Source organism: Canis lupus, chromosome 6 (assembly GCF_003254725.2).
Source record: "Canis lupus dingo isolate Sandy chromosome 6, ASM325472v2, whole genome shotgun sequence".
Classification (NCBI taxonomy): Eukaryota; Metazoa; Chordata; class Mammalia; order Carnivora; family Canidae; genus Canis; species Canis lupus.
The window spans coordinates 37,331,186-37,358,078 of record NC_064248.1 but is presented as its reverse complement, the minus strand read 5'-3'; the positions used below and the strand labels follow the sequence as shown (position 1 = coordinate 37,358,078).

The following is a 26,893-nucleotide window of genomic DNA, read 5'->3' as shown; positions in this document are numbered from 1 at the left end:
TCTTCAGCAGACACCTGCCCCTGTGAAAGAGAACTTCTTCCTACACAGAATATATTATATCAAGCAAATCAAAGATGATCAAAGATGCTTGGGGAAGAACTCCATTTATAACAGAGTACATACTTCCCCTCCCCCACCTGCCAATTATGTCATCTGGCTTTAATTATTTATTGGAAGTACAATTAACATACAATGTTACATTAGTTTCAGGTGTACAACATATTAATTCAACAATTCCATCCATTTTCCTACTCATTCTCTTACGCTCACCTACCATGGTAAGTGCAGTCACCAGCTGGGACTATACAACATTCTGAAGATGTTGCTGACAATATTCCCTATTTATTTTGATTTATTTATTTTATAACTGTATGTTTGTATCTCTTAATCCTCCTTACCTACTTTACCTACCCCCCTACTAACCTCCCCTCTGGCAATCAGCAGTTCATTCTCTATATTTAAGAGTCTGCTTTTGTAGTTTTTTTATATTCCACATATAAGTGACATCACATGGTATTTGCCTTACTCTGATTTGTTTTACTTAGCATAATACCGTCCAGGTCCATCCATGTTGTTGTAAATGGCAAGACTGCATTCTTTTTTATGGTCGAATAATATTTCACTGACCACGTACACATATACATACGCACTCACATTTTTTCTTAACCCATTCATCTATTGATGGGCACCTGGACTTCTTATGATTGAGTACATCTTTATTTAAAAATTACTAAGACAGGGCAGCCTGGATGGCTCAGCGGTTTAACACTGCCTTCAGCCCAGGGCCTGATCCTGGAGACCCGGGATCGAGTCCCATGTTGGGCTCCCTGCATGGAGTCTGCTTCTCCCTCTGCCTGTGTCTCTGCCTCTCTCTCTGTGTCTCTCATGAATAAATAAAATCTTTAAAAAAAAATTACTAAGACAAAACCTCTGGTTTCTATGGTCCAGTTATGCTCACTAGTTGACTCTCTCACAGGAGGAAGTTTTATGGTTGCATGGACCTTCAGAAGTTTGCATCAACAATACAGAAAAATTGTAGTAGAAAAAAATACAAGGCAGAATTTAAAATCATATGAACAGAAGTTAATAACAATCAGGGCAGCCTGGGTGGCTCAGTGGTTTAGCGCCACCTTCAGCCCAGGGCCTGATCCGGGAGACCCTGGATTGAGTCCCACATCAGGCTCCCTGCATGGAGCCTGCTTCTCCCTCTGCCTCTCTCTTTCTCCGTGTCTCTCATGAATAAATAAATAAAATATTTTTTAAAAAATGAATCAAATCTATATGCATTCATTTTTAATAATACCAAATATTTTTTTAAGTAATGTCTACAACCAACGTGGGACTTGAACTCACAAGCCCAAAATCAAGAGTCACATGCTCTACCGACTGAACTAGTCAGGTAGAGGGGCCTAAGGGCCTAGACAATTAGATTTTTAATGTTAAATTTGATTTTAAAAAACAACGAAAAAGAGACAAATCTCCCATGCAGATGTATTTCAAATACATTATGTAGACACTCCAGCAGAAGGGAGGTAGGCACAATCCCTTCCCCTTAAGTGTGGGCTATGCCCAGTGACTTCCTTCAAAAGAGGGCAGGAAAGAAGGGGGAAGATGGGAGAACGCTACAGAGAGACACCTGGTACACAGGATCTCAGCCAGGTGATCCGGGGCAACACTGGCCATAATAATGATAATGATAAGCCATGCTGACAGTTCAGTACGCACCCGATAGGATAAAAACAGCACTTTGTCTCTACAGTTCTCCTTCAGTTGCCCCAAAGCCCATAACCTAGTCTTATGGGAAAAGATCAGAAAAACCCCAGTAAAGGAACACCCTAATTGTCAAGGTCATTAAAAACAAGTAAAGTCTGAGAAAATGTCACAGTCAAGAGGAGAGAGCCTAAGAAGACATGACATATGTAATGTGGTGTCCTGGATGGGATCCTAACTAAAATAAAAAGAGGACATTAGGGGAAAATTAAGGAAATCTGTATAGATTTTGGTTAGTAATAGTGATATATCAATACTGGTTCACAAACTGTGACAAATACATCATATTCATAGATTTTAATAATGGGGAAACAGTATAATTGGTGGGCAGGAGGAGGAAGATATGGGGATCTTCTGTACTCCTCTAATTTTTCTGTAAAACTGTTCTAAAAAAAATAAGTGTACTTTATAAATGAAGATAGTCTGATAAATACCAACATGTATTAATTCTAATGGAAGCATACGGCAGTGATTACATTATTCTGTGTTCTTTTGTTTTGAAAATTTTTAAAAACCTGAAAGTCACAATTCAAACTTTTCTTTGCTACAGTACTATTGTAAAAAAAAAAAAAATTAAGAGGCAAGATCACTGTTAAAAATCATGTTTGAAGGAATTAAAATTGTGCTGGCCTCCTGCACGTAAGGTAAACACCACACATTTTCACCAGCCAGAAAAGTTGACTTCTTCCTGGGTCTTGCTTACAAAACTTGCTTGGCTGAGTTATATTTCAGACTGAGAGCCACAGCCCCATCAAAACACAGGCAAGGCTCACAGTATACATGGGTGTGTTTCTAGAAAGTATAAGCAGAAAATCCTTTCAGGACAAAAAAATGCTCCTGGGAAACTAAGACTTTCTCTCCAAGTTCTTTGTTCTACACATTTTATAGACGGTGGAAACCTGATACATATACAGAAAATTAGGTACTACGCACTTCCCCACCAATCTTGAATCTTGCTGTCTTATAGACAAAATGGTACAGTACAGTAACTACAGACTGAAGTCAGACACGAACAAGCTATACGTCAAAGTCGGCTACTTTCTAGCACGTGTCATCTTGAAAAATTTCCTGGGAGGCAAGAAGGTGGCTCAGAGCATTTTGTTCCATGTGTCAAACAGGTAAGACACCCAGCTCGCAGGGCTATCAAGTGCAAGATGAAGTGAGATCATGCTGTCAACTCCCAGCACAGTGGCCACCCAAGAAGTGTCACACTTTACCTGTTCTCTTACCGTAACTTAACAAGAGTAAATACAGTAATTGTTATCCTTGTTCATAATAGGATCATACTGAAATGTTATGTTATAGTCATTTTATAATTCTAAAAAATGCCAGAAGTATTACATAGTAATCAACATAAAAACCCTAAATGTTTTAACTTGGTGACAGATGGACAGCAAATTACTGTCTACAGTAAATGTGATTCTTTCCAAAATATTGCAGAAACATTTTGAAGAAGTGGATCCTTGAAGTCATGCTTTAGACCCATTTACATAAGGAATGTTAGGTTTAGCACATCCCGACTTTCTACACTGAGTAAAGAAGGAAATGATAGATACCTTTTGAAGTGTGATATGTCTAAGCACCAATTTCTTGTGTGTGTGTGTGTATGTGTTTTTTAAGTAGGCTCTGTGCCCAGTGTGTAGTCCAGAACGGGGCTTGAACTCTCACGACCCAAAATCAAGACCTGAGCTGAGATTAAGAGTCAGACGCTTGACCCACTGAGTCACCCAGGCACCCCCATTCCAAAATTCTAACGTATGCTCACATCATTGAGGTGGAGAGGTCTCCTAGGGCCACAGTACTAGCCCCTTATAGAGCTGATGACAGAAGCAGACTCACGGGGATCCCTGGGTGGCTCAGCGGTTTAGCGCCTGCCTTCGGCCCAGGGCGTGATCCTGGAGTCCCGGGATCAAGTCCCACACGTCGGGCTCCTTGAATGGAGCCTGCTTCTCCCTCTGCCTGTGTCTCTGCCTCTGTGTGTGTCTCTCATGAATAAATAAATAAAATCTTAAAAAAAAAAAAAAAAGCAGACTCACAGTGCCCTATACCAGACCTCCAAATTAGAATTTGCATCTTTTTTTTTTTAATTTTTATTTATTTATGATAGTCACAGAGAGAGAGAGAGAGAGAGAGAGAGAGAGGCAGAGAACCTGCAATCTGGACAGGAGCTGGGCAGGGCTGAAGCTGAAGGCAGTGCAAGAGCCCTGAACACCTCAGTGAATAATGTGGGCTCTTTTATTTTTTTATAGGTTTTTTTTTTTTTTTTTAATATTCATAGAGACAGAGAGAGGCAGACACACAGGCAGAGGGAGAAGCAGGCATCATACAGAGAGCCTGATGTGGGACTCGATCCAGGGTCTCCAGGATCACGCCCTGGGCTGCAGGCAGCGCTAAACCGCTGCGCCACTGGGGCTACCCAATAATGTGGGTTCTGAATGTGAATGCTCAGGTGTGCATGACTACCAAGGAATTATGCACTGAACAGATAGCAGAGGCAACATAGTGCTGGAGACACAGAAATTATGACCAGCCAGAACTTTAAGACTTTGCTCGAAATCCCGAATATGAAGCTGAGACCACCACCCACCCCCATGCTGACCTGCCACTAAAGACCATGTCTAAGGAGCAGGGCTCCTCAAGACCTGCCTTAAGAAAGTTTAAAAACAAATCTTGAAAGGTTCAAACTGGTCTGTGAGTACAACATATTCTAGAACAAACTCAAAACTCTCTAAAGGGAGACAACAAAACTCATCAACAACATATTCACAATGTCCACTACATAGTCAAAAATTATTGAACATACAAAGAGGTAGGAAAACGTGACCCACAATCAGACATTATACATACAAACAAACAAAAGACCACAAATGAAAAATCAGCCTTCAAAAGGAGGACAGGAAAGAAAGAAAGAGAAAAAAGGAACAAAACACAGAAGGGACAAATAGTAAACAAATAGTAAGATGGGGACCGAAATCCAACTATATCAACATTTGCTGTAAATAAACCAAACACTGACACACCTGGGTGGCTCAGTGGTTGAGCATCTGCTTTTGGCTCAGGTTGTGATCTCAGGGTCCTGAGACCGAGTCCCGCAAGGGACTCCCTGCAGGGAGCTTAATTCTCTCTCTGCCTGTATGTCTCTGCCTCGCTCTGTGTCTCTCATGAATAAATAAGTAAAATCTTTAAAAAATAAAATTAAAAAAAATAAAAAAATAAAAAATAAAAAATAAAATTAAATAATTTAAAAAATAAACACTCCAAGATTAAGATTGTCAGAATTAAAAAGAGGTTCCAACCATATGCTCCTTACAAGAGATGGACTTTACTATTATTTTATTTATTTTATTTACTTTTTAGAGAGAATCTCAAGCAGGCTCCATGCCCAATGCAGAGCCCAATATAGAGCTCAATCTCAAGACCCTGAGTTTATTACCTGAGCTGCAATCAAGAGTCAGATGCTTAACCAATTGAGACACCCAGGTATCCCTTATTTTTTTATTTTAAAGATTTTATTTCTAAGTAATCTCTACACCCAACGTGGAGCTGAAACTCACAATCCTGAGATCAAGAGTCACATACTCCACTGACTGAGTCAGCCAGGTGCCCCGTGGACTTTGTAAGATGTAAGAGTTTTTAAAAAAAAAAAAACACCTTGCAAATATTAATCATAAAAAAGTAGAAGTGGCTATGTTAATAAGTAGATTTCAAGACAAAGGATATTAACAGAAATAAAGGATATTTAGAATGATAGAAGGCTCAACTTATCAGCTAGACAGAATAATCCAAAATGTATATTCGTTTAATGAAAGGGCTTCAAAATACAGGAAGTAAGCAGTCAGATTTCATTCTAAAGGAAAAATAAACAAATCTATAATCACAACTGGATATTTTAATAATTTTTCAGTAACTAATAAAACCAAAAAAAGAGGGTTCCTGGGTGGCTCATTCAGTCTAGCATCAGCCCTCTGCTCAGGTCATGATCTCGGGGTCCTGGGATAGAGCCCTGCATCCAGCTGGCTCCCTGCTCAATGGGGGAGTCTACTTCTCCCTCTCCCTCTCCCCCACGCTCATGCTCTCTCTCAAATAAAATCTTCTTCTTTTTTTTTTTTTTTTAAGATTTTTAATTTACTCATGAGAGACAGAGAGAGAGAGAGAGAAAGAGAGAGAAAGAGATGCAGAGACACAGGCAGAGGGAGAAGCTGGCTCCCTGCAGGGAGCCTGATGCAGGACTTGATCCTGGACCCTGGGAACACACCCTGAGCTGAAGGCAGATGCTCAACCACCAAGTCATTCAGGTGTCCCTCAAATAAATAAAATCTTAAAAAAAAAAAAAAAAAAAAAAAAAAAGGTAAGAATATAGTGATTTGTGAATATGTGTGATTTGAACACAATTCACCAACTTATTTTGACATCACAAAACACATCTCACTCTACACCTGCAGGATGCATGTTCTTTCAGACCACCACACGTAGAACACTCAACCAAGACACACTAGATGCTGGACCATAAAACAGGTCTCAGGAAACTTTAGAGGACAAAAAGCACCAATACTCGTTTTCTGACCACAAATGAATTAGAAATGAAGAACAAAATAGTATCTGCAAAATTCCCAAATATTTGAAAATCAAGCAACGTACTTCTACATAAAAACAAATCAAAGAAGAAATCACAAGTAAAATATAAAAATACTTTGAACTAAACAGCAATGAAAATAAAGCATCACAATTTATGGGATGCAATGTGGAGCAATATTTTGGATGAAATTTACTGCTCAAATGTTATTAGAAAAATCTAAAATTAGTGGTCTAAGGGCCTACCCCAAGAAGCTAGTAAGAGCAAAATAAACCCAAATTTATTGGAAAGAAAGTAACCAAAATGGAACTAATGATACAATAAACAAGAAAGGTGACAAATCAAAAATTGATTGTTTGAAAAGTAGAGTTGACAAACCTCTACCCAGCCTGATCAGGAAGAAACGAGAGAAGTAGAATTATAAATATCAGATTGAAGATGGGTACTAACCATTATTACAGATTCTACAGATATTAGAAGGAAATTGGGGGAATATTAAAGGCACATTTATGCCAAATAAATTTAAGAACTTAGATTAAATGGATAAACTCCTTGAAAAATAAACTGATAAAAAAGGGAACACAAGAAGTGAAAAATCTGAATAGCCTGTATCTGTGAAGTTAGCTGAATAACTAAAAATCTTTCCATCAGAAAAGCTCCAGATGGCTTCACTGGTGAATTTTATGAAACACTTAAGGAGTAAACAGTACTACTCTTAGACAAACTTTCAGGAAAGAAAGGAAAGGGTGACAGTTCCAAAGTAATTCTAAGAAGCCAGGAGGGTCTTAATACCAAAAACAAGTAAGGACATAGTAAGAAAAGCACACACCTATATCCCTCACAAACAACTGCATAAATCCTGGATAACATTTTAATAAATCAGATCATAAACAAAAAAACAAATAAATAAATAAACAAAATCAGATCCAGTAATACATAGAAAATACACCATGATAAAAGGAACTTATCCCAGGAATGCAAGGTTGGTTCAACATTCAGAAAGATGTACTTCACCACATTAGTAAGGAAAATTCTACAATCATCTCAAAAGATGCTGAGAAAGTGATGAAGTGAAATGAAGCAATCATTTATGATCAAAAGCCTCAGTAAAGCAGAACAGTAAGGGCCTTTCTCAGTCAAGGAGATCCTAAAAAGCCTACAACAAACACCACACGTAGTAATAGTGACAGGATGCTTTCCTCCACAGGTCAAGAATAACACAAGGGGTATGTGTAAATCACTCTCATGAAACACTGTACTGGAGATCTCAGGCAGGGCAATAAAGCCAGAAAAATAAAAGTGGAAGAAGTAAACTCTCTATTCAAAGACAACATGACTTAGAAAATTTTAAGGGATCTACCAAATAACAGAACTAGTAACGGAGTTTAGCAAGGTTACAAGATATACCTTTATTTTTTTTTTAATTTTATTTATTTATGATAGTCACACACACAGAGAGAGAGAGAGAGGCAGAGACACAGGCAGAGGGAGAAGCAGGCTCCATGCAGGGAGCCTGATGTGGGATTCAATCCCGGTTCTCCAGGATCGCGCCCTGGGCCAAAGGCAGGCGCTAAACCGCTGCGCCACCCAGGGATCCCAAGATATACCTTTAATATACAAAAGTCAAGTTTTATTTCTCCTTATTAGCAACAAACAAGTCAGCCAATGATATAAAACCTACAAATTAAACAGAAACGAAAATGAGAAACTAAGGAACCTGATTTTAATACTTCCCATAATGCTAAAGAAATGGGGGACAGACGGGGGATCCCTGGGTGGCTCAGCGGTTTAGCGCCTGCCTTTGGCCCAGGGCGCGATCCTGGAGTCCCAGGATCGAGTCCCACATCGGGTTCCCTGCATGGAGCCTGCTTCTCCCTCTTCCTGTGTCTCTGCCTCTCTCTCTATCATAAATAAATAAATCTTAAAAAAAAAAAAAAAAGGAATCATAAAAAAAAAAAAAGAAATGGACACAGATTAATGGAATAGACCAGAACAGAGCTAGCAGACTTCTTTTGTAAAGGAAGAGTTACTAAAGATTTTAGTCTTAGTAGGCAACCTATGGTTTCCACCCCTCATCCTTTCATTTACTTGGTTTTTTAGTTTATTATTTTAACCAACCCTTTAAAAATATAAAAGTCATTCTCAGGTTGTGGGCCATATAAAAATAGTCAACAGGCCAGATCTGGCCCATGGGTTGTAGCTTGCTGACTCCTGGACTAGAGTCTAGAAACAGACCCCCTCCTTATCCAGTCAATTCCATTCCTAGTTATTTATCCAAGAGAAATAAAAATTTATGTCCACACAAAGACTTACACAAAAATGTTCAGAGCAGCTTTATTCTTAATAGCTCCAAACTGAAAACCACCAGAACCTCCATGAATAGGAGACTGGATAAGCAAATCACAGTATATTCACACAATGGAATACTATTTGGCAATAAAAAGAACTGAACTCAGGAATTACATGGATGAATCTTAGAAACATGCCATGAGCCTTACAATAAAAGTCCACACCATAGGATTCTGTTTATACAAAGTCTGAGAAGAGGTACAAGGTGAAAGAAATCAGTAGTGACTGTAAGAGTTGGATGGAAGAAGACAGGAGAAGGGAGAAATACAAAGGAACTTTCTGGGGGTAATGAAAACATCCTATATCTTGACAGGGGTGTGGGCTATACCCCCATGAGTTTTGACAAATCAACCAAATTAACACTTAAAATCTATGCATTTCATACTATATAAATTAAATTTCTTTCTTTCTTTTTTTTTTTTTTTTAAGATTTGTTTATTCATGAGAGACACAGAGAGAGAAAGAGAGGCAGAGACACAGGCAGAGGGAGGGTCAGGCTCCATGCAGGGAGCCCGACTCGGGACTCAATCCCAGGTCCCCAGGATCACACCCTGGACTAAAGGTGGTGCTAAACTGCTAAACCACTGGGGCTGCCCTATAAATTATATTTCTAAAGATAATTAAACAATAAAACATTTTACAATTAATACATGTAGGTCTTTAACAGTTGACCTTTATTTGGAAAGTAACAAGGTTGACTGGGTTTCCTTACAAGTATTACTCTTCAAAATAGTCACCCAAGAGACTTATCTAATCAAAGTACTCAATGTTGCTATATCATGCAAAACATTCATTCAATTTGTCTTACAGAACATAATTAGTTACAAAGTTAACTGCAAAAAAGAAATATGACTCCCACTTTGACTTTAAAAAGATACATAATCATAGATAAAAGACTGGTAAGGAAGACATCAAAAAGGTAACACTAATTATGAAGTAGGTAATAGCCTTCCTCATGAACAATATTTTCTTCTCTACTTTCAAAATTTTGTACAATAAATAGCAAGTATATCCATTATTAGAATATATTCTCTGAAAACATTAGAAAAGCAGTCTCATTATCACTTCAAATGTTCTGTGGTCATCTCTAATCCTTTCTGTAAGAAAAAGTATGAGCCACCTAATCAATCTTCTCTGAAAGTTTTCCATTAAAGCCAGGCATTGCACTAAGAACTCTGCGCACCCCACCTCCTTCAATCAGCACAACTCTCCAGGACAGATATTAACATCATCACCCCCCTTTAATCTACACAATTCTCAAAGGCAGGTACTATTATTATGCTCGTTTAAAAGACAAAAAAACTAAGACCCAAAGTGATTGCATAATTTTCCCACAGCTGATAATTAGCAGAGCCTAAGTTTGAGCCCGGGCAGCTCACTCCAGAGCCCTGGCTCTGCTCTTCAGCACAGAGCCTTACCGAATCTGGGGAAGGCAGTGGTGGCAGTGGCTGCATCTATTAGTCCCCTGAAGAGGAGGAAGAGGAAGATCAAGTACTAGCTGTAGTCAAGCCATTTACTGTACATATACAATCTCATTTAATTAAAAAGTTTGAGAGAGAAATAAATTCATGGATAATTATCATGGGAAGTTAGGCACAGCTGTGAGCATCTTCCATTAAGATCATGGATAGAAATAAATAAAATCTTTAAAAAAAAAAAAAAAAAAAAAAAGGGCAGCCCTGGTGGCTCAGCCGTTTAGCACCGCCTTCAGCCCAGGACCTGATCCTGGTAGACCCAGGATTGAGTCCCACGTCAGGCTCCCTGCATGGAGCCTGCTTCTCCCTCTGCCTGTGTCTCTGCCCTTCTCTCTCTCTCTGTGTGTCTCTCATGAATAAATAAATAAAATCTTAAAAAAATAAAAAAAATCAGGTTGCAGATTATTCCTGGGCCTCTAATTCCTTGGAACTTCTTGCTTGTATGCAAACCAAGCAACCTTAAAAAAAAAAAAAAAAAAAAAAAAAAAAAAAAAAAAAGATCATGGATAGGATTACTGAGCTGGCTTAGTATTTTTCCCCAAACCTGATGCCTACTGGAGCTACACACAACCCATGGCACACTGCATTCAATCAAAGCTCTCACTCTTCTCATTCCATAAACTGACCACTGATTTTCAGTGACTTTAAAAAAAGGCCAAATTAGGATTTAAAATTCCCTAATCTTCCTTGCATTAAGGATCAGATGACATTACATGAAAACAAGTATCAAATGTACAGTATTATTTCATTTGCTATTAAATGTCAGAAATTTCCTATTATCATTCAAAAATAGAGAAAGTGGATGAGTCATTCATTCCTTTATACTAATTCTTTACGCACTATATTCTCCTCATTCATTCCTTCAGCGCTCAAGTTCTCAGAGGGTGGTCTCAGACTAGTACAAATGGGGTCACATGGGAGCTGGCAAAAAAAAAAAAAAAAAAAAAAAAAAGCTAATTCTTAGGCTCCACCCCAAAACTGTTGAAATCAGGAACCCTGGGGAGTTGTCTAGGATTCTGTGATAAGAAGCCTGCAGTGATTCTTCTGGATGCTCAAGTCTGAGCACTGCTTCCTCCTATCTGACTGGGCCCACAGGGGTCTCCAGGCAAAAGAAAGCTCTATGTTTTCTGACCATTTTTCAAAAGAGAATAATATTCCAAAAATCCTATTTAAAAAATAAGCCCTCATCTAACCCCTTGTGAAGATGGGTTACCATGCAAACTATTTTTATTCCTTTCAGACTTGTTACTAAGAAAGGACTAATAGGATTTCTAGGGTCAGAAAAGTACATTTTTATCAACCTCAGAATCAGATTCTGGACCCTTGCCAACAAACATCACAACACCATCCTCTTTCTACCAGCTACCTTCTCTGTGCAGAGCAACAACTCTCAACACCTGCAGCCAGGAGACTAACTTTAAGTGTACAGTTTCCAATTTCCACTTGAATTTGTCTTTTTTGCTTTCCCTCTAAAAGACAAGCATTTGGCTTATTTTCAGTGGAAAACTAGAACATCCTACCAAAAAGATAACATATCAGGTTTTGCCACTTTTGAAGTTGAGACTGTTTCCTTTTTTTAAAAGTCATATCATGACTTAACATTATTGCTATGTTGTTGATATAGCTTATATTTTCTATTTTAAATATTTTAAGAACCCCAAAATTAGGAATAAGAAAGTGGAAATAATGACAAACATCGAAAAAGTCTAAAATAAAAAATTTGGCACAACTCTAAGCTAATGAATCTTAAAGCCTGGATGAAAAGAATTTTTTTTAAGATTTTTTTATTTTTTATCTTTTTAAAAGATTTTATTCATTTATTCATGAGAGAAGGAGAAAGAGAGAGAGGCAGAGACACAGGCAGAGGAGAAGCAGGCTCCATGCAAGGAGCCCAACGTGGGACTTGATAGGATCACGCCCTGGGCCAAAGGCAGGTGCCAAATCGCTGAGCCACCCAGGGATCCCTGAATTTTTTAAGATTTATTTATCTGAGAGAGACAGAGGGAAAGTGCACATGTGTGCGTACACACACACACACACACACACACACACACACACACTTGGGGAGGGACTGAGGGAGAGAGTCTCAAAGAGACTCCATTGCAGAGACCAATGTAGGGCTCAATCTCACAATCCAAGCCAAAACCTAGAGTTGGATGCTTAACCAACTGCGCCAGTCAGGTGCCCCAAAAAGAATTTCTATTAACATATAAATTATAAAAATTGACCCAAGAACAGACTGCACAAATCAGTGATGAAGAGACAGACACTTGGCCAGACTGTGTAGAATCTGATCCTGGTTCTGCCACTGGGCTAAGTTAGTAAATTTTTCTTCACTGTCACCTGTGTTCTTCCATTTCTTAATCTGTGACATGGAAATAGTATATACTACCCACTTCATATATTTTTAAGAGAAATAAAAGTTAAATATTTTGAGTTTCCCTCAAAATCAAAGTATATTTAGACTTTTCTTAAAGAAAATTATATTGACCAAAGACCTCAATCATTCAAATGGTCCAAGATCTATAGAAAATAGCAAGAGTGCTGTCAAAGATATTCAGTCACCCTAGGGGAAAAAAAAGCTTCAAGACCTTACAGTTGTACAGGGGATGCCTCTCAATTCTTCAAGAAATGAATCATTCAAATGCTAAACCAAATAGATGTGAAAGGCTTCCAAACTCATTTGACCAAGTTATCAGAACACTGATATCAAAACCTGACAAAACACAAAACAGACTATGGATCAATTCACTACTGATTAGTGAGAAGCAAAAATTCTAAATGAAACATTAGCAAATAAAATTCAGCAATACATTAGCTTTTAATTTCACAATTACAGAGATGGTTCAAAATTAGACCCAGACCCTATATATTTGAAAACTGAATAAAATGTAACAAAAATGTTATGCCACGTTTAGTGGGGGGGAAAATGCTGGATCAGCAATATTTAAATAAATGGCACTGGGATGATGACTACAATTTGGAAAAAATATACAGCTAGATCTCTGTATCTCAGGCCAAAATCCATTCTGAGCTAAATACCCAAGATATAAGGGGAAAAATACAGGAGAATATTTCATGATTTTGGAATACAAAAAGCATTCCTAACCATAAAACCCAGAAGCCATAAAAGAAAAAAAATGGATAAAGCTGTTTCTATAAATACAAAACATCCATTTTATTTGAATTTGATAGTTCCAATCTGAACTATCAAATTGTAAACCCAAGTAGCCATACTACCGGTAAAACAGACTTCAAATAAAAAAGAGGAAAAAAGCTTACATTTATTAAAAGGTCTTAACTTTCAATATACAAAGAATATTAAGAATTCAAATCAACAAGAAAAAAAGGAAACATAGCAAAAAAACAGAGAACATGAACAGCACAATATAAATGCCCATGAACTTATGAAAAGACATTTTTGTCTAAGAGACAATTTGCCTAAGAGAATAGCCAATCAGCAAAAAGATGCTATCAGCGTTGGTAAGAACGGGAGGGGGGGGGGGGAGTGGGGGGGCTGGGACAGGGACTCATTCACTTTTTGGTGAGGGTGTAATCTGCGCAATGTTTATAGAGAGTATTTGATAACAGCTATGCTTATTAAAGATGTCAAAATCCTTTAATCCAGAAGTCTCACTACCAAGATTGATTGATTGATTTCTCTCTTTTCTTTTTGGTGAGTAAAGCAACAGAACTTTATTAGGCAAGGACACACAAAAAGCTCTGTGGAGTAAGAGGGGACCCAAAAGGGTTGCCCCGCTACCAAGATTTATCTAGCAGATACACTCAGCTGTACAAAGATGTGTATATAAATCAAAACCGTTATAGCAGCAAAACACTGGAAACAACCTAAACATAAAGCCATTAGGGCACTAGTCATAAATTAAGATACCCAAATCAGGGACCATTACCATACCATACCATGTAAGAAGGGCTGAGCTGGATTTAACACAGAATTCTCTATTTACATAAAAGTGGCAGGAAGGAGGCATATATACACACACACACACACACACACACACACATACATGGAAGGGAGAGAGATGTTATACCATACAACTCTCTTTAGGGGAGATGGATACACACACACACATACACACACACACACACACACACACCCTCTCTAGGCCTCTGTATGCACAGATCATTCCCAACAGGAGAGATAAATAGTTCTCAGTTGGGCAGCCCGGGTGGCTCAGCAGTTTAGCGCCGCCTTCAGTCCAGGGCACGATCCCGGAGACCCGGGATCGAGTCCCACGTCAGGTTCCTTGCATGGAGCCTGCTTCTCCCTCTGCCTGTGTCTCTGCCTCTCTCTGTCTCTGTCTCTGTCTCTATGAATAAATCAATAAAATCCTAAAAAAAAAAGAAAAAGAAAAAGAAATAGTTCTCTGTAGTGAGAGAATGAGGGAGAACCAAAGGTCAAAGGTTAAGGGAGATTAACTTTTCAGTTCTTACTTTTAGTGCCTTTTTTCATGCGTGTGGTTTATTGTTAAACCATGTACAAGATTACTTTCTAGAAAGAGAATTTTAACAAAGCCTTTGACCCAACAGCTTCACTTTTCAGAATCTATCCCATGATGCATGTAGATATGCCTAAACTAAAAGATACATTTCATTGCAGCTGTGTTTGTACTAATGAAAAATCCAAAACAATCCAAATGTTCACCATCAGAGTAGATCAATCAATTATGGTACAGCCTACGATGGAAGACTCTGCTATCAGGAAAACAAGGGAAATATCTCTGTGCTGATAAGGAAAGGCAAGTAAGGTATATACTGTTACATAAAACAGCAAGGAGCTTATGTAGTTTGGTTCCATTTCTTATGAACATATTTATATAGAAGTGGCACCTGGGTGGCTCAGTCGGTTAAGCATCCGACTCTTGATCTCAGGGTTGTGAGTTTAAGCCTTGTGTTAGGCTCCACGCTGGGCAAGGAGCCTACTTTAAAACAAAACTGGTCACCTGTAAGGAATGAAGCTGCTCTTTTCTATTGTTTTAATTATTTCATAGGAAATCTGCATTTCCTTTGTGATGGTAATTTTTTTTTTAAATTTTTTTATTTATTTATGATAGTCACACAGAGAGAGAGAGAGAGGCAGAGACATAGGCAGAGGGAGAAGCAGGCTCCATGCACCGGGAGCCCGACGTGGGATTCGATCCCGGGTCTCCAGGATCGCGCCCTGGGCCAAAGGCAGGCGCTAAACCGCTGCACCACCCAGGGATCCCTGTGATGGTAATTTTTAAAACAAAATTATCTTTTAAAAAGTTTCTTCCCTCCCTCACCCCATGCATTTAAAAATCTTATTTGGCTTAAAATGAACTTGTCTCTTGCTCTTACTACTTGTCCATCACTGTTAGTTCTGTTCCACCCAAGGCCATGACAACCATTCCAAAAAGCACCAGTCCCTGTCTTTCCTTTTCCATTAGCCTCTTTGGGATACCTAAAAGGGAACTGAGATGCCTGTCTGCACGACACTAAAGTGGCTTCCTTTCCACGTAGTGAATACTCACAAAGTGTCGTTTGAAAGACAGATCACTCTGTACAAAGGAATGAAAGCCCTGGGCAGCCAGAGGAGCATGAAATGACAGAGATATACCAACAGAGCTCAGACTGCAGGAAACCTGCCAGAACCAATAAACTAAATAAACAAAATCATCAGGTTCTTCAACAAATGAATTGTAAGGATCCTACAGTTAACAGGTTCTTAAAAGCCATATCCACTGAATATAGTTATTCAGATATGGGGGGGCGGGGAGAAACCTGTAAAAACAAATTAGGACATAGGAGACCACTGGAAATTTGACTTACTTAGTAGACCTACATGACACAAAGAAATCATTTATTTACAAGAGAGAATGGTGCTGGGTTTAGGTATACCAAAGTCTAACTTTTAGGAATACACATAATAGGGGCACCTGGGGGGGCTCAGTTAGTTAAGCATCTGTCTTCGTCCTGGGGTCCTGGGAACAAGCCCTGCATCTGGCTCCCTGCTCAGCAAGGAGACTGCTTCTCCCTCTCCCTCACCCCCTGGGGCTCATGTTTTGTCTCCCTCTCTTAAAAAAAAAAAAAAAAAAAAAAAAAAAAGGAATACACAGATAGCTTTTGGAGGGGGAGGGGGTCGTGATGTCAAAACTATTTTCATAAAATACTAAGACACTGCCTTCTTTACTCTCATTTCTCACAAAAACACAGGCATTTTCCAGGAGCTCTGTGACATGTGGTATCACTGTGCTTAATGGCTAATGGAATGTGTGCTTGGTTTTCAAAATTCTATTTCAGTATTTAATGTGGCAAATATTGATAGATATAATTGACTTTTTAAACAAAATCTCCTTGGGGCCCTCAAGAGTTAAGATTATTCAGGAGTCTGAAGACCGAAAAGTTTGAGAACCCTTGCATTAAACTATTATGTCTACTTTTTTTTTTTAATGTCTACTTTTGCACTGGACTTCAATTCTCCAAAATAAAAAGGTTTTTGTAAGAGGGTAGCATGGGTTGATGAGTGAATCGGGAAAAAGCAAACATCAAGCTGACCTTGAGCCCTAAGCCCACAGTAGTCTCTCCTCAGCTTACCTTTAGAAAGAATGTATGTATACAGACACACCTCTGCCAATGCCAATTAAAATTTAAGTTCACATTCCCTCCCCTTTAACAACACTTCACAAGAGATAAATGCAATATTAATGTCTGAAATTACAGCTGACTGTTGAACAATGTGGGGGTTTGAAGCCCTGACCCCTGCCTGTCCAGTGGAAAACTGGCATAAAACTTGTGACTTCCTAAGAACTTAACAACTAATAGCCTACTACTGACCAGAAGCCTGTCAAAAACATAAACAGTCAACACATATTTTGTACATGTATTATATACTGTTTTCTTACAATAAAGATAAAACATTAAGAAAATCATAAGGAAAACACATTTACAGTCTTGTATTTATCAAAACAAGCAACAACACAAAACCCTGTGTATAAGTAGACTTGAGAAGTTCAAACTCATGCTGTTCAAAGGTCAACTGCACTTCATTTTTATTTAAGTTAAAAAGCCCTGACTCCTTACCTAGGACAGTCCCAGGGCTTCCTATGCACCTCCTGGTGCCCACAGCAGCTTTGGGGGAAGTTGTGTGCTACTCTTACTTGTCCTTTTCCTTCAATGGACTAATCAAATTCAAGAAACAGCCCAAACTGTTCTTTTGTTCTAGAGTTTGCTGTGGCAAATACTGCCTGAAACAGGTGCTTTGTCTTGGAGACACAGTGGCATCTACTCCCACACTGGGGATCCACCTGCACCCCACTTCCGTGCCACCTTCCAGCTTTCCAGTTGTTCCCTCTCTACCCTGGCATCCACCTACCCTGTCCTCCACGTTCAGCTTCTACTCTATGTGCTGGCTGCATGGTCGGTGGCGGAAACCTAGAGTGGAGTTCTCACCCTGCACAGGCCCCGCTGCACCTGGAGGCTTGAGAAAGCCCAGGTTCTGGGTCAGCAGCTCTGCACTTCTAACAAGCTCCCTACTGCTGCTGCTTCTGCTGCTACTGCTGCTGCTACACCCATGGACCTTGCTCTGGGAACCACTGCCACCGAGTTTCTTCTGGGACCTGAGGGCCCGCACTGCCCTGGCTCTGCCGCGTCACCCCAGTGAACCACGGCAGGCAGCTCACCATCACCAGCTCAGGACATGGCTTCTCGGTTGGTCAAACAGTGACTTCACTGGGTGGACGGAAAAAGGCAAGGGTATGAACCGCCTAAGAACTTTGTCAGCTGGGTGAAGGGGAGGGACAGGAGCCTTCACCAGATTCAGCAACGTCACAGAAAGCAAATTCCCAGCAGAAGCAGCCTCTTTCAACCATGTGGTCCTATTTCCACCATTTTCCTCAGAGGCTGAAAAGTGACCATCAATCCAAACACATCTCCTATGTTTTCAACTGCCTGATGTGGGGGCTCTTCTACTGCTGGCTTCTTTAAGAGCTCCCACTTTAAAGATAAGGACAAAGATCTTTATTTCTGGGTTCAAAATACCAAAGCTCCCTCTTCCAAATCCAAGGGGCAGGAAGGAAGGGTGAAGGAGGACAGGATCGTGCCCCATAGTCCCATTGCACTATACCACTTGTTTGGAAGGAAAAAGCTCCTGCCCCCCACTAGTAGGATGCATTCACAGCACTGAAGCTCACTTACCTTGGTCATGCCTCCGGCCTGCGCCGTATTCAGTCCGGCGTGACTGGCCATTTGCGGTGAAACCTGTGTTAATGTCTCAGCCAGCACGCTGCTCGTGGCCCCCTGCATGGCCGGAGCAGGGTACGGTATCCCAGCTCCTCTTCCTCTGCCAGCGGCCCCAAGAGATCCATTCATGACTTGTGCCTGTCCTTGCTGGGCCTGGTTCATTAAACTATGGCCAGAGTTACTATTGAGGAGGCCTGGGTGGGTCTGGTTAAAGTTTGCATTCATGCAGATCCCAGGTCCCGTCTGCGACGTGGCAGGGCTGCTGGTCACCAGCCCCACTTGCTTTTGTGCTTGCGGATTCAGTGCTTGGGAAGCAGGGGGAGTGGGCCCAGAGGTGCTGGCTGCCTGTTTGGGCAGGCTGGGGGCTGAAGAATCTCCCTGGTTCAGAGGGCTCTTGCCCATGGCACCCAAGCTGGCCATGTTTGCACTGTTCGGCTGCCCCTGAGTCTGGCCACTGAGGCCTTGCTGCACGGGGCTGCTGGCGCTAACATTTCCTATTCCTGGGTTGATACTAGAGCCGCTGCCTCCGCGCAGAAGCTCCGACAGTTGTTTATGTTTGGAAGCAGCATCTGGAACAAGGTTCCCACTGTTTAAAAGGCTTAATTCTCCTCCATTGGGGATCAGCTCATCAGGAAGATCATTTTCCAAGTCAAACAATGATCCAAAATCTAGAAATTAAACAGAAATAGAAATGAGAAACTAAGCAACTATAACAGCTTTCCAACTGTCATATGTTACTATGACCTTAACCTCAAGGAGCACTTAACACAGAAAGCCAGCATGTCTTAGAGTTATGTCAAAATGACTTGAAACTTCATTTGGGAAAATTAAACAAGGAAGAATATTTTTCAAATTCTGAAGAAGGAAAAGTTACACAGATGAGAGGAGGGCCAGCCCCACTAGATGTTACCACATATTCTAAAACAACAATTAAATCATGTGACTTAAAGAGAAATGTAGATATACAAATCAAAGGAAATCAAGAGGGAGTTAAACCTTCACTGAATTTATGTTAAAGTTCTTTTAAGAATATCTGAGTGCAAAAAAGTAATTGGGCATTTAGTTAGATGAATACCAATTTGGGGAAATTAAGTAAAGCCTAATTTTAAGTGATTACATATTTAAAAGGTAAATCATTAAAAAACCTACCCCAACCTAAATAGAAAATGAGAGTTCTCCAAGTGTTGAAGCTGCAGAAAATAATGTATAAAGAAACTAAAAATAGTTAAAGGTAAAAGAATATAACAGCCACTTGTCCCACATGAAAGGGGCTAACTGTCAGCCACGTGGAAGGATGGGCAGCACACTGGACTTCTGAGTAGACACACAAAGGATGCCAGTGGGTAAGCATCAAAAAGGAAGATAAAAAACAGTCAACAGAAGAGACCATCCTTCCTGAAGGGTAATTGATGACAGGTAAAGCAACTTCTTCCTTCTGGTCCCTCTCAAGGTACCATTTCTCTAACACGTGGCTTAGTGTATCTCTAGTCTCTCACCGACCATGCCTTCTTCAACCCACAACAACCTGGCCACACGTGCACAAAGGACAAGATCTGCAGAAAATATAACAAGAGTGGCATGTGTGTAACATGGAGACAAGGCCAAACCATACACATAGGCAGGTCAGCCAACTGCTCAGACTAAGACCCAGGCTGCCTACACCTGAACCCCAGCTCTGCCTCCAGCTCCCTACTTCTTAGCCATGAGTTTCCTGGACTTTCTGTGCCTCAGGTACAGTTTCCATTTGGAAACTGTGAAAACTACCACACCTCATAGGGTTTCATGGGGGCTGACTGAATGAATAAGTGTAAAGCACTTTAACCAACAGTGCCTGTGGGTGGTAAGTGGACCATATTAGCTGTTATTATTACTGTTATCCAGTAATAGAAGGTTTAATGAATTACTATATAATGTTAGAATGGGGCACCTGGGTGGCTCATACGGTTGAAGGTCCAACTCTTCATTTTGGCTCAGGTCATGATCTCAGGGTCATGAGATCAAGCCCCGTATCAGTCTCTGTGCCCAGTGTGGAGTCTGCTTAAAACTCTTGTCCCTCTCCCTCTGCCCTTCTTCCCTTCACTCACTGTCTAAAGTAAATAAATAAAATCTTTTTAAAAATTACACATCTACTAAAATAATTTTGAAGACTATAAAAATGTAGGAAAATGTATATGTTATGTAAAGACATGCAAATGGAATATGCAAAATGGCTCAGGAAGTAAGATTAGCAGTTTAGTATATGAGCACATGGGCAGTGGTCATAGTGGTAGAAGTGGTGGGGTGATGAGTGCATGTGGCTTTTTGTTGCCGTTGTTTTAAACACAGCCACCCACCCCACCACCACCCACTTTGAAAAAACTGAACTGCCTTCTCCCTAAGACTGCTTCCCCCATAGCACCCCGGGTGGCTGCTCTGAGGTTGCTCTAAGAAGAGCACCACCTTCCCAGCCTTGGGAGAAGTGACTAGTGACCCTCCCCCCCCAAACCTTCTCCTTGCAGGTGACACAATCCCAGCTAAGGGAGTTGAAGGTACATATTTCCACGACAGCATAGAAAAGGTTTTCCTTCCCAAAAGTAAGGGATGCTCAGGAAGAAATCTCCCTTCCCGCATCTCACAGTGGAACTATGGCAGCCACCCTCGGGCAGGAGAGGGCCTCTGACACGCTAGGGATGACTGCTGCAAAAACTATAAAGTGGGGTTTGTGAAGTCGTCCCTGAGCTGCTTTATTCAACCCTGGAGCCTCCCCTACCCTCAGATTTCTCATTATAAGAAAAAAAAATCCATTTCCTATATTTAAGCCATTCTAGCTGGAGTTTAATGTCATCCAGATGAAGCTCAAAAGCTCCTCCATAAGACATCTGAGGCCATCGGGATGTGGCCCCTGACCAGTTCTCGGCCCTTCTTTCCCCTGGCACCTTCAGATACACCCTACGTTCCAGCCACAACAATGAGCTGTCACCTGCAGCAGAAATCCTTCTCCTGGATGTTCACTCTCTGTCTAGAAAACCAGACCCCTACCTCTCACTGAGATTAATCACAGTGACTATGAAGACTTTCTTTGGGCTATCCCTGAACAGACCAGTGCCTCTTTTTAGCCACCAAAGTTCTCTGTACATATGTGCCTAGTAAACCACCTCTAACTAATACATATATATTTCACCCTACTCGACTATAAGGAATTAGGGATTACTTGCAACTGTACACACACACTCACACATAAGCACACGGGCACACAGAGTTTTGTAGAACCTGCGAGAGTAAGCTGCAGATAGCATGAGCCTTTCCTCCCAAGTCTCTGACCACGGACCTCCTAAGAACACCCTTGTACAAAAACATCACGTTTATCAAATTCAGTAAATTTAACACTGATACAATACTTAATATATTGATTGCCCTAACTCAAATTTAGCCAGTTGTCTCAATAATGCCCTTTATTACATTTATTTTCCTGGTCTAAAATCCAATTCAGGACTCCGGTGCACCTGGTTGTCTTGTCATGTCTCTGTCCTTCCCTTTTGTCTAGAAAGGCTTGTCAGACTTATTCTTTCCTAACTCTGGCATTTTTGAAGAGGATAGGCCAGTTGTTTTGTAGAATGTCCCACAATCTGGGGCTGCTGCCTTGTGACTACAGGACACGTAATAATGAAAAGACACAGGAGTTGACTCCTGGATACAGCAGACAGCTGAGACACAGCCACGAATTGGGGGTTTTTGCTGCCAACTACCCAGCTTCTGCATCTCAACATGGTTTTGTGGATTCCATTCCATAGCTTTTATGGCACTGTGCTGTCCTGAATCTGGAGGTTCACCAAGGTCTCCATGTAAAAAGAACACATGGGGGGAAGAGCACACAAAAGAAAAAGGAAACAATTCTCCAACATAACTTATGTTTCCGTTGCCTTTTAGACTCTGTCCATATGCACACACATTTTTTACTCACTCTTCCTTTATTTTTTAAAAGATTTTATTTTTAAGTAATCTCTATACCCAACATGGAGCTCCAATTCATGATCTCAACCAAGATCAAGAGTTGCATGCTCTACTGGCTGAGCCAGCCAGGCGCCCCTACTCAGTATTCTTTAAACAAAATAAAACAAAACAAAAAACCCCAGTGTATATGTGTTTTTTAATGCAATGTTCCTTAGCCTATGAACATGAAAATGAAACTTCATCTAAACCAGCAAGCAGGAGCCACTATAACAGAGAGACCAAGCTTCCTTTCTATTTGCCAGGGAGGGGACGAAGAGTTGGTGTCAAGCACTGTAAATTATTACAAGGAAACGAATTCCAAATATTTAAAAAGTCTGGAATGGCGTGCTGAAGCTCCTTGATTGGCTCTTCCAAGTGTTTCAAAGCACTCTTCCTGAGAGAGGGCGGCTGGCCAGGACAAGAACAGGTAAACCCAAAGGAACAGTTAAACACTGCTGTGTCAGATTCAGGGTCCCTACTCCAGTGGAAACTAGATATGAGGAAGGAAAAGGAACAGCTGGGAATGGAACACATGCGTTCAAATCCCGGCTGAATCAACCAGCTCTGTATCCTTGAGCAAACTGCTCAGTGTCTCTCTCTCTTTCCCAACTGTGATACCCCAGAGTTACATGATGAAAGCTGATCAGGGCACCTGGCACCGTAGATGCTGGTTCTCTTACTCTATCTTGCACAAAAACTTTAAAAATTTCTTACCTTTAAAATTTACCCACTATCCTGCCACTCTCAAATTTACCAGTTTGGCTATTTTTTTACTTGCTTATGGCAAGTTTTACTCCAAATGCACATGCAACTTTTATAGCTGTCACAGGGCAGAATGTCTTGGGCTCAATTTTGGTTTGTGCTGCTCTGCCACATTTTGTCCACCTTGGCCACTTTTCTCATCTTGTTTCAGTCTAAACACATCTCACAGTTGTTTGGTTGTGGAAAGAATAGACTAATCCTACTTACATCCTCACCTACCAGTGCAAACACATATGTACGTGTCCACAAGCAAATACACAAGGAGTATCTTTCTAAGAAGACAAGATGAGCTGTGCAGGGTTTGAGGGGGGGGGACAGTGGCATCCCCCTTCTCACTGTTACTGTCTCCATGCACATATTGTCTAGTTCACAAAATTGACAGAGAGTGAAGAAGGAAAGGCAGGATATTGCAACATACACAGTTACACTTTCTACACACCAAAGTGTCCCAACACTGGTTAGGCAATACCAATCTGAATCATCGGAAGTTCTGAAGATTCAAGATTGAGCATCACCACTTCCAATTCTAGGTAATTTCCCTTTCCTCCACCAAGCCCCCAGCAGACCCAGGGAGAAGTGAGGCTGCACGAGACTCGTTGGACCCTGCTTTCTAGGGGTTCACCACTGGCAAGAGACATTGGCATCACAAAACAAACACAGCCTGTCATGTTCCCACAGCCAACAGGAATTCTCTCCCTCTTGGGGCTCTTGGGCTGCCAACTCAGAGTCCATCCCTTTCACGAAGCTGCGCTGGGAAGGTAGCTGTTGGTTTTCCCAGTCTCTGTCACACTCCTACAAGGCTGGGGCACCCACTGCACAGTATCTCCATCAAGCATGATGACAAGGATGTGTCACTTCTGCACCATGCAGAAAAACCTCACTACAGGAAACAATCACCTCTAAACACTGAAAGACAAGCATCCTACACACATTCTAAGATCCATTTTTATCCATCATATTCAGAAGTTCATATTTCACCTTAAATAGGAATGAACTATATTATCAGGGACTCTGAAAAAAGCTCTTCATTTTACAAATCAAATACCAGGTAAGTGGTTGAATCAATCCACCCAGCCTGTAACATTTAAGAGCGGTTTTGTGGGTAGCCTGGGTGGCTCAGCAGTTTAGCGCTGCCTTCAGCCCAGGGTGTGATCTTAGAGACCCTGGATCAAGTCCCACGTCCTGCATGGAGCCTGCTTCTCCCTCTGCCTGTCTCTCTCTCTCTCTGTCTCTCATGAATAAAATTTTAAAAAATAAAATAAAAGCGGTTTTGTTTGAAAATAGTCTGTGTTCAAATGTGGCGAAGCAAATCATCCACAAAACACATCTTTCCTTAGGTTTGCTAACATCTCCCCTTGTGTCATACTTTACGTTTTCCTCTTGAATAGCAAGTGGAGCCTCAAATTCTCTGACCGGCAGAACTGATTTTTCTGTCTAAATGTGTACAAACTAGTTTATCAAATCTTGTATTGGCGCAAAGTAGGAACTCTTCTATATTTTACATACATAATGAATGAGTCTTAAAATCACACTATCAACTCCGAGTTATAACTCACAAGGCTGTAAAGACCACACGAAGGATCAGGCTCTCCACAAATATCTTCATCCTGAACAAATGAATGAATTCTGGAGAAGAGTGCCAAAGTTATAGGACACACAGTAACAGTTTCAACATTTCACTTGTCTAGCCCAAGATATAAAGTAGTAATCCTAACATTCATTACTACTTTTGTAAAACAGAAACAAAGAGAACAAAATTCAATAGTGAATCCTCCTAAAACACTTCCCTATTCTAATCCTCCTCCTTTTTACCCCCCTCTCCTGCAGCCTCTTTATCCTGCGGGAGACCAGTCAGATTACTGCTGGATACACCCCAGCATCCACGCCTCTTCATCCTGTGGCTGGTATATAAATGAAACGGTCTAATACGAAATAAGAGATGTTAATCAGAGAAACAACCCTGAGAGTAAGAGTGGAGGTCCTCGTTCCTGTTCATGATTCTCTACTTCTGAGCATGAAACCCCTCCTCCTACAGGTGCTCCCTCTCCCCTCCATGCCCATTTCTCGCTGCAGCCCTCATTCTCTGTGGAAAAGGTCTGCTTTTGTTTCTCTTTTCATAATTCTGTTTACATGTTCTTTGGCATTACTTGTACTATATCTCTGATTATTCAAATGCATCTCTTAAACTTTATTTTTTTAATTTTTAATTTTTTTATTTTTTTAATTTTTTTTTTTTAATTTATTTACTTATGATAGTCACAGAGAGAGAGAGAGAGGCAGAGACACAGGCAGAGGGAGAAGCAGGCTCCATGCATCGGGAGCCTGATATGGGATTCGATCCTGGGTCTCCAGGATCGCGCCCTGGGCCAAAGGCAGGCGCCAAACCGCTGCGCCACCCAGGGACCCCTCTCTTAAACTTTAGAAAAGCTAGGCATTTTTATTCATCAACCCTGGAAATTTTTACAAAAAGAATTTTTAATTCCTAAGTCAAAACTGGATACAAAAATTAATCCAAAAAGGGCAATGCACTCTGAAAAAGCTCACATCTGAAGAGGAGGAATCCAAAGAATGGTAAACACTTTCATAGGGTTGTAATTCTTAGATGATCTGGAGACCATCTGAAACTGAAGAAAGAATGAAATCATATAGTGTGTACACAGCACTTAGCCTGGCATGCAGTAAGGGCTCAATACTTATCAGTCACTAATTGTCATAGCACCATCTTCCAAGGTTGCTATGAGGGCTGACCCGTACATGCCCATCAAGGACCTGGCACCCCATGCTCAATGACTGTCACTTCTCTAAGGTAAAGTCCTAAGAATCTGTGACAATGCTAAGAATTAAAGCTTACTCTGCTTTGAAAATCTGTGGGGATTGTGCAAATAAGCAATGGGACAACTCTTCAGAAATGCAGAATGAGGGGATCCCTGGGTGGCCCAGGGTGTGATCCAGGAGTCCCGGGATCGAGTCCCATGTCAGGCTCCCTGCATGGAGCCTGCTTCTCCCTCTGCCTGTGTCTCTGCCTCTCTCTCTCTGTGTGTCTCTCGTGAACAAATAGATAAAATCTTTAAAAAAAAATTTGCAGAATGAAAACATTTTTAAAAGGAAAAGAGGGGCGACGGGGTGGCCCAGTTGGTTCAGTGCCTGCTCAGTCATGATCCCAGGTCCTGGGACAGAGCCCCATCTAGGGCTCCCTGCTCAGTGGGGAGCCTGCTTCTCCCTCTCCCTCTGCTGCGCCCCCTACTCGTACTCCCTCACTTGCTGTCTCTCTCTCAAATAAACAAAAATATTTAAAAAAAGAAAAAGAACACGGTTTTCTTAGCACTTAGGCCATTACAAATAATTGAGGTGGGGCACAGAGGGAGAGAGAGAATCCCAAGCAGACTACATGCCCAGGGCAGAGCCCAACTTGGGGCTTGGTCTCACGTTCCTGAAAACATGACCTGAGCCAAAATCATTGGATTGAGCCACCCAGGCGCCCCACAAATAATTTTTATCTAGGCATTTAAATACATTCCCAAAAGACATCTAACTTTTTTTTTTAACAATTACTATTAGAAAATAATTAAAGTAAATTCCTTCTTAAATGTTCTGTGATTCAAGCTTTTCATGCAGACACACCACCCCTAATTAGTACAGAATAATGAGGTTTTACTTCATTCTGAACAGTGATCTTACACTGAACAAAAAGTCCCGCCCCTCCTCAGAATTGCTATCTGCTTAAGAGCCAGAGTGGACCTGGCTGAGCGATCTGCCTCCTCCTCTTAGGCCACAT

The 26,893-nt window shown here is 40.8% G+C and overlaps 1 protein-coding gene across 4 annotated transcripts in view; it reads right to left on the bottom strand.

The window, feature by feature from the left end:
- Positions 1 to 26,893, bottom strand: part of LOC112640446 (CREB binding protein) — a 126,630-nt gene that overhangs the window by 83,318 nt on the left and 16,419 nt on the right. For all 4 annotated transcript variants that reach the window (XM_049110961.1, XM_025416705.3, XM_049110962.1 and 1 more), the window contains exon 2: positions 18,343 to 19,055. In XM_049110961.1, the coding sequence (XP_048966918.1) occupies positions 18,343 to 19,055 (713 nt within the window). The remainder of the gene's footprint in view (positions 1 to 18,342; positions 19,056 to 26,893) is intronic.